The 8821-nt window shown below is 44.9% G+C and overlaps 1 protein-coding gene across 1 annotated transcript; it reads left to right on the top strand.

The window, feature by feature from the left end:
- Positions 1-3254: 3254 nt before the first annotated feature.
- On the top strand, positions 3255-4130 carry LOC148774300 (endogenous retrovirus group K member 7 Pro protein-like). The gene has a single exon (XM_088830191.1). The coding sequence runs from the start codon at positions 3255-3257 to the stop codon at positions 4128-4130; it is 876 nt and encodes a 291-aa protein (XP_088686317.1).
- The last annotated feature ends 4691 nt before the right edge of the window (positions 4131-8821 follow it).

The following is an 8821-nucleotide window of genomic DNA, read 5'->3' as shown; positions in this document are numbered from 1 at the left end:
AGTTACCTTCAAGTAATGAGCCCCAGTTATTTGTGGGACTGCTGTTGCTGGAATATTGTCAGAGAAAAGAAATCGGCTGAAAATGCTTCCAGCTAATAGAGCTTTGATGGAGTTGAGTAGGAGCTGGTTGTCTTCATTTTTTAAAATTAATTAGAGAAGGGAGACAGTTCTAGAATTGGGAAGATGATAACAGGAGTGCTGTACATAGTTGTGCAGGGATGTAGAGACAGGGTTATTAATAGGCTCAGGTCTTGGTGTGCAGCATGTTGGCGGATTGAATAAAAGACCTGTGGAATAGAAGCCTGCTGAGGAATGGTATTCCTCTTTGTTAATGGGAGACTTCATATGAGGGCTGTTGCGTGCATTGCTTCCAGCAGTTTATCTGCTCAGAGCAGACTTTACTGTGGTTAGAGTGGCCAGAAGCTTTGGAATCTAAGGGGATACGAATGAGACCCTCCTGTCCTTAAAGAGCTGGAGTATCTTCCATTTAGCTCTGAGTGGGGGAGGACACTGGGGTCTCTCTCTCTTTGTGACTTCTTCACTGAGCTCAATCCAACCAAATCTCAGGGGCCTAAACTTTGAGATGTCCCCAGTTGCTGGCAGGTTTTCCCCGGAGGACCAGCTTCTTGGTCTCTGTACTGAGTGCCCAGTGTCCTCGGAATTGTAGCTTGTGTGTTTCTGTTGCAATGCCCATGCCCAGTGGTCTCTGCCGTGTAACCCTATCGCTCAGCTGCGCATGAAAGCTGGTGAAAAATGGGAGAAATTGGAGGGGAGGGTTGGGGTCTGCAGGAGAGCTGTGGGAAGGAGCAAGTGTTTGCCTCTGGTTGAGCCCCACGTGTGGCATATGGGTATGTTACAAGTTTAGTGGTGTGACCGAGTTCAAGCTCACTCTGTCCCCCGTAAGACAGGCCAGTGCTTCAGAGTGACTGTCGTGGTCCATGCACATCTTGAAAAAGGATTTCCACACATGAGGCTGAAAGGGAGGAGAATAAAGTTTATTAGACTGGATGACAGTCTTAGCACAGCAAGTCAGCTCAATAGAGTGGAACGCTTTCCCAGGCTTGCAGCCTGGTTTTATAGCCTGAAGAGAAAATTCCTGCGGGGAGCGGCCCTGAATAAGGGAAATATGGCTCTGGGAGCTGCCTTGGGAACTCAAGGGTCTGTGCACAGACATAGCTCTCTGTCCCGCCACCCCTTGGAATGTAGGCAGTTAAGATAGTTAATCTTTAGAAAGCACTCTATTGCCTTGAATGCACAAATGACGCACATATGGGATGTCTCATGATTGCCTGGAAGAAAAACAGACTACTTTGGTATGACTCGAGATAACGTTTGGTATGACTCGAGATAGCCTGCCTTTCTGCAGCAGCGATCCTCTCAACCCCATCTATCGTCTGTCCTCTTTTTTCTAGGCCGCCGTAGCTGCGCTCCGCGACCTGTTGCCGTTGGGCCCGGCAAGTGGCGCCCAACGTGGGGCTCGGAACGAAGTGCTTCGCGGCCGCTGCCCGGAGAGAATCGCAAACGTGAGTGATAATTGAAAGGGGGGGCAGGAAGGTTTATAGTTGAGAGTATAAATATGGGGCAAGGACACAGTCGTCAGTTATTTGTACACATGCTAAAATTGATGTTAAAAGACAGGGGAATACAGGTGGTGAAGGCTAAATTACTAGGATTCTTAGCTTTTGTAGAGGAAATTTGTCCTTGGTTTCCTGAAGAAGGAACCGTAAATTTAGAAACTTGGAAAAGGATCGGAAAACAAATTCAGACATATTATTCCTTGCATGGGCCCACTAAGGTTCCTGTCGATGCATTTTCCTTATGGACTTTAATTAGAGATTGCCTAGACTTCGAACAGGAAGAAGGCACGAGAATAAAAAATATGTTTAGTCAAACTGAGGCCGAGGGTAAGGAACAGGTAAATTTATTAAAAGGTGATGGACTGACTCCTGAAGAGGAGGAAAGTTTAGAAGATCAAGCAGCAACTTACCATAAAGACCCATGGGAGATGGTAGTTACTGAGGGACAAAAAATAGGACCCTCAGGGTTAGAGGCCCTTGTTTCGATCAAGGAGGAATTAAAAACAGAAGAAAAGGCAGAAATAACACCCACTGCCCCTCCTGTTCCTCCAGCTTATACACCCTAGATTATCGCTGGCTTAGATCCTCCGCCCGAGATAACTGAACAAACTTCTGACCATCAGACGGTTTTATCCCCTTTACAAAAAGCATTGTGACAGGCAGTGAACTTGGGCGAAAGTATACCAGGATTTTTGTTCCTTTTCCCAGTACTAGAAAATGCACACCAGCAGCGTTATTATGAAGCTTTACTTTTTAAACAGTTAAAAGAACTAAAAACTGCTTGTGCTCAGTATGGTCCCACAGCACCATTTACACAAGCCATTTTGGAAAGCCTGGGGGGACAGAATTTGCCACCTAATGACTGGAAGCAAATAGCTCGAGCCTGTTTAACCGGGGGAGGTTATTTGCTATGGAAATCAGAATTTGGAGAACAATGCAGCAACATTGCAGAAATTAATCGCCAACAAGGGTTAAATGTTACCTATGATATGATGGTAGGGGAAGGAGCTTATCAACATATTAATGCTCAGTTAAATTACCTGCCTGGTGCGTATCCCCAGATATCTAATGCAGCCAGACAAGCTTGGAAAAAACTTCCCTGCTCTAGTAATAAGACTGAGGACTTATCTAAAATCCGACAGGGACCAGACGAGCCGTACCAAGATTTTGTCGCCCGACTCCTTGAGGCAGTTGGAAAAATTATCGCTGATGAACAAGCAGGCGTAGTCCTAACTAAGCAACTGGCCTTTGAGAATGCTAGTTCTGCCTGCCAAGCTGCTTTCGCCCCTATAGAAAAAAGGGGGGCCTTTCTAATTATATTCGCATCTGCTCTGACATTGGCCCATCTTATTTACAAGGAATAACTCTAGCTCCCGCCTTGCAAGGAAAAAGTGTCAAGGAGGTCTTGTTCACGCAGCAGATGAAACGTAAAGGCAGGAACGGCTCTACAACCCCAAATTCTGGCTGTTATTCGTGTGGACAAATTGGACACCGAGCTGCCTTTTGCCCCCAACGACAAAACTCAGAAGGGATTAATAAAACACCTAATGTATGTCCCCGATGCAAAAAGGGAAAACACTGGGCCAGAGATTGTCGCTCCAAAACAGATGTGCAAGGGAACCCTTTGCCTCCAGTGTCGGGAAACTGGGTGAGGGGCCAGCCCCTGGCCCCGAAACAATGTTATGGGGCAATTCAGACCAACAAGATTCCCGACTCAGGGTTACCGATCTCTACCGAGCCACCCCTGGAAGCGCAGGATTGGACCTCAGTGCCTCCTCCTACACAGTATTGACCCCAGAAATGGGGATGCAGGCCTTGCCCACTGGGGTTTACGGCCCCTTGCCGGAGGGCACTGTAGGATTACTTCTCGGACGTAGCAGCAGTACTATAAAGGGATTGATGGTGGCACCTGGTGTAATAGATTCGGATTTTACAGGAGAGATAAAGATTATGGCTCATTCCCCGCAAACCATCTCAGTAGTAAACAGCGGTCAGCGCATAGCGCAACTTATTTTAGTCCCCTCTGTAAAGATAGGAAAAGAAAAGGGAAAGAACAGAGGAACTGGGAATTTTGGCTCCTCGGATGCTTATTGGATTCAAGCGATTTCTAACAATAGACCCGAATATAGTTTAAAAATAAAAGGGAAAACTTTTACAGGCATCCTGGATACAGGTGCAGATGTCTCTGTCATTGCTGAACAGCACTGTCCCTCAGAGTGGCCAAAACAGACAGTTATGTCAACTTTACAAGGAATAGGTCAGTCGTGCAATCCTGAGCAGAGTTCCGAATTGTTACATTGGATGGATCAAGAGGGACATGAGGAGGATATTAAGCCATATATTTTACCTAACTTGTCAGTGAATTTATGGGGAAGGGATGTTATGACTCACAGGGGAGTATACTTATATAGTCCTAATGCCACTATTTCGAAACAGTTGTTAGACCAAGGTTTACTCCCTCACGAGGGCTTGGGAAAAAATGCTCAAGGCCCGCTGACTCCCCTTCAAGCAAAAAGAATTCCTAATAGAAGAGGGCTTGGGTATTTTTCGTAGGGGCCAATGGTCTTCCTGTGGTCCACGCGGACCCCATAGTCTGGAAAACAGGGGAACCCGTGTGGATCGACCAATGGCCCCTGTCAACTGAAAAAATTGAAGCAGCCCAGCAGCTGGTACAGGAACAGCTCTTGCTTGGACATATTGAACCATCCAATTCTCCCTGGAATTCCCCTATATTTGTGATTAAAAAGAAATCAGGAAAATGGAGGCTATTGCAAGATTTGAGGAAGGTGAATGAAACTATGGAAATTATGGGAGCCCTTCAACCTGGTTTGCCTTCCCCTCTGGCCATTCCGAAAGGTACTTATAAATTAATTATAGACCTAAAAGATTGTTTTTATACTATACCTTTAGCTCCCCAGGACCGTCGCCGATTTGCGTTCAGCGTACCTTCCTCTAATTTTACTAAACCTATGGACAGATATCAATGGAAAGTCTTACCTCAAGGGATGGCTAACAGCCCTACTTTATGCCAAAAATTTGTAGCCGCTGCATTACAAGGGACTTGTAAACGATTCCCCACTGTGTATATTTTGCATTATATGGATGATATTTTATTGGCCCATCCGGATGAGCAACATTTATTAGAGGCTTTCGCTCATCTGGAGCCTGCCTTGTCCTCTGCCGGTTTAATGATTGCCAAAGAAAAAATCCAACTCTCTCCCCCATATTCTTATTTGGGTTTCCATTTGGAAAATGAACATTTTATTACCCAACCAATAACTTTGAGAAGAGACAATCTGTCCACTCTGAATGATTTTCAGAAATTATTGGGGGATATTAACTGGATTAGACCCTACCTACAATTGGCCACTTATGAATTACAACCTTTGTTCGATATTTTAAAGGGAGACCCTTCACCAACATTCCCTCGACGATTAACCCCTGCCGGAGAACAAGCACTCCGGTTGGTAGAGCGCGCGTTGTCGCGACAGCAATTGAATTATTGTGATTATTCTAAACCATGGGGACTTTATATTATTCCATCTTGTCACTCGCCCACGGGGGTTCTTTTCCAAGAGGGCCCACTTAAATGGATATATTTGTCCGCGTCTCCCACACGTGTTTTGAGCCCTTATCATGTTCTTGTTGCCCAGATAATAGCTAAAGGAAGACACGAGTCCCTTATATACTTAGGTCGTGATCCTCATTTTATTTGTGTCCCCTTCTCTGTCGAACAGCAGGCTTGGCTTGCGCAGTTTTCTGACGATTGGGTCATTGCACTCGCTAACTTTGCTGGAAAAATTCTTTATCATTACCCTGCTAATAAGCTTTTACAATTTGCTCAACAACATCAATTTATGTTTCCAAAAATAGTAAGGCAACAACCTGTTGTTGACGGTGTTACAGCATTTACCCATGGCTCATCTAATGGGGTCGCCAGCCTGGTAGTTCATGAATGCCCCTATAAATGGCAAACTAATTACTCCTCTGCACAAGAAGTGGAGCTTTTTGCCGTCTTGCAGGCCTTACTAAAAATTCCTGTTAGTTTAAATTTGTATTCCGATAGCCACTATGTGGTTAGAGCTCTTTCCATTATTGAAACCGTACCTTTTATTGGCTCCACAAAATCTCATATATTAACATTATTCACTCAGATTCAGAAGGCTTTAGTGACTCGCCACAATCCCTGCTTTTTTGGGCATATTCGTGCCCATACTAATCTACCAGGGCCACTATCCTCAGGAAACACCCTAGCCGACCAAGTTACTCGCTTAGTTTGCCTTACAGAAACCTCGGCTGCTCAAGCCTCCCATGCTTTACATCACCAGAATAGCAACTCCTTGCGTTTGCAATTTGGTATCTCTCAGGAAGCAGCTCGACAAATTGTTAAATCTTGCCCAACCTGTCCTCAATTTTTTGTGCTCCCTAATTACGGGGTGAACCCGCGGGGGTTGCTCCCTAATGACCTCTGGCAGATGGATGTTACTCATATACCTGAGTTTGGTAAATTGAAATATGTGCATGTCACTATTGACACCTTTTCTGGTTTTCTTGTAGCCACATTGCAATCAGGTGAGGCCGGAAAGCATTGTATTCAGCATTGTTTGCGCTGTTTCGCCACTACGGGCATTCCAAAATGCATTAAAACAGACAATGCTCCTGGGTATACCGGTGGTAATTTTCAAACTTTCTGCGCCCAGCTGCGTATTGCTCATAAAACCGGAATCCCTTACAATCCGCAGGGACAGGGCATTGTTGAACGCGCCCATCAAACTCTGCAACATCAATTGAAAAAATTAAAAAGGGGGACTTTCTACCCCGGTACACCTGTTAATCGGCTAAATCATGCTCTTTTTGTTCTTAATTTTTTAAGTTTGGATCACCGGGGTCGTTCAGCTGCTCAACGGTTTTGGCATTACGACGCTGCCACCGTCCGCCCTTTAGTGCGATGGAAGGACCCCATTGAAGGAAAGTGGTACGGTCCAGACCCTGTATTAATATGGGGAAGAGGCCATGTTTGTGTTTTCCCACAGGATGCTGAAGCACCGCGCTGGTTGCGGCGGCGAAGAACCCTGGTGGAGCAAATGAGGCAATTATCCATCCAGGAGACGATGCCACTCCCTACTGCTCAACAACTGCAAGCCCTGCTTCAAGTGGCACGTGAGAATTCCCCAGGCTCACCTTCCGCCTCTCCCATTAATGTGCTAATCTCCTTACTCCTCTTGTTGCAGCAAATAGGTTCTATGCAAGCCACCGTTTTCTGGGCATACGTTCCTGACCCTTTACTTTTGCAACCGGTAGGGTGGGAAATGGGCTCAGTACCTGTTTATGTAAATGATACTGTCCTGTTGGGAGGATATTCCGATAAGCACATCTCACCCCACACAGCCAATCTGTCCTACAATGGTATCTCACAGCAATTACCTATATGCTTTTTTAGAAATTATAATGTTACAGGATGTCTCCCCATCACCGAGGCAGGGTACACTGATTACGCTAATGGATGGAGCCTCCATATCCCTGGATTAACAAAAGCAGCTGGTCCTACACGCCGAAGAAATGGAACAGGCCCCTCTGATATCCCTTTCTGTGGGTTGGGGGCCAAGGGACGATATGCTGCCATTCCTTGGAGATTATGTAAGAATGAAACAGCCACTACTTATGTGATCAAAGATGTAAACTGTACCCTATGGGACTGGTCCCAAGATTCTGAGAGGAATCCAGGAAAAGAAGATAACCGCCAGTTTGTTGCAAGAATCTGGAACCTAGGAGGCTCTTCTGTTTACCAGACTGAGTTATGGAAGCTGGCAGCTGCAACTGGTCTAGAAGGCTTGTTTCTTCAGACTGGTACAAATTTAAAAGGGAGAATGTCTTGGAATGCCACTTGGCGGTTCCCTCGCGCCTGTGTTCCTCATCCATTTATGTTAGTAATCGGTGCTGTGAACATAACAAAAAATCAATGTATTCGGTTGCTTGTAAAAACTGTATACTATCCAATTGTGTTCGGGGTATTAGCAAGGGTACTGGGGTCTTAGTAGTTAGGCAGCCCCCTTTTGTGATGCTACCTGTCAATGTTACTGAAGCCTGGTATGATGAAGCGGGATTAGAATTTTGGAAGAGAGTGGAAATAGCCTTAACTCGGCATCGCCTCGGCCTAGGTTTGGTAGTGTTTGGTATCACTTCCTTAATAACTTTAATAGCCTCCACTATAACTGCCTCCTTATCACTAGCTCAATCTGTAAATACTGCTTCCTTTGTTGACCATTTAGCAAAGAATACCTCGCTCGCCCTAGGAACACAGGAAGATATTGACAAAAAACTAGAAGATAGATTAAATGCCCTATATGACGCTGTCCGCTTTCTGGGAGAAGAAGTACAAGGTCTAAAACTACGAACTAAAGTAAAATGTCATGCCAATTATCACTGGATTTGTGTAACTTCTAAGGAGTATAATGTGTCAGAAACTCCTTGGGACAAAGTAAAAGTTCATTTGGAAGGAATATGGCATAATGATAATGTTTCCCTTGACCTTGTGCGACTTCATCAAGAAATTCTTGATATAGAAGAGACCCCAAATAATGAAATTGATTTGGCAAAAAGAGCTGAAACCTTTGTTAATAACCTATTTCAATACTTTCCCTCAATTAATGTTTTTTGGAGGACAGCTATGAGCTTGCTTGCGATCATCCTACTACTTGCGTTTGCTTTGTGCATTTTACCATGCGTAATACGCCGCTTTATTAGAGAATTGTGGGGTATCAAGGCAACCCTACATAGTCACTATTTACAATACAAGAATCAAACTTATGTTTTATCTAAAAGAAAAGGGGGAGCTGCGGGGAGCGGCCCTGAATAAGGGAAATATGGCTCTGGGAGCTGCCTTGGGAACTCAAGGGTCTGTGCACAGACATAGCTCTCTGTCCCGCCACCCCTTGGAATGTAGGCAGTTAAGATAGTTAATCTTTAGAAAGCACTCTATTGCCTTGAATGCACAAATGACGCACATATGGGATGTCTCATGATTGCCTGGAAGAAAAACAGACTACTTTGGTATGCCTCGAGATAACGTGTGGCGCCTTGTGAGTAATGGGCTCCAGACATTATGTCTTATAGAAAATATTTGTGGTAATCGAACGTCTCCTGCTGTACAAGTATAAATAAGCCTGTGAGAAATAAAGTGGTATCGCTTGCCTGCCTTTCTGCAGCAGCGATCCTCTCAACCCCATCTATCCTTTGTCTCCTTT

The sequence above is a fragment of the Moschus berezovskii genome, chromosome 22, assembly GCF_049115385.1.
Source record: "Moschus berezovskii isolate FMDL1 chromosome 22, NW_MosBer_1.0, whole genome shotgun sequence".
Classification (NCBI taxonomy): Eukaryota; Metazoa; Chordata; class Mammalia; order Artiodactyla; family Moschidae; genus Moschus; species Moschus berezovskii.
Note: the sequence above shows the minus strand (reverse complement) of the source record. Positions and strands in the feature narration are given on the sequence as shown.

What these genes read in the sequence shown, in the direction of transcription:
- LOC148774300 (XM_088830191.1), top strand. Translation starts at nt 3,255, where the DNA reads ATGTTATGGGGCAATTCAGACCAACAAGATTCCCGACTCAGGGTTACC.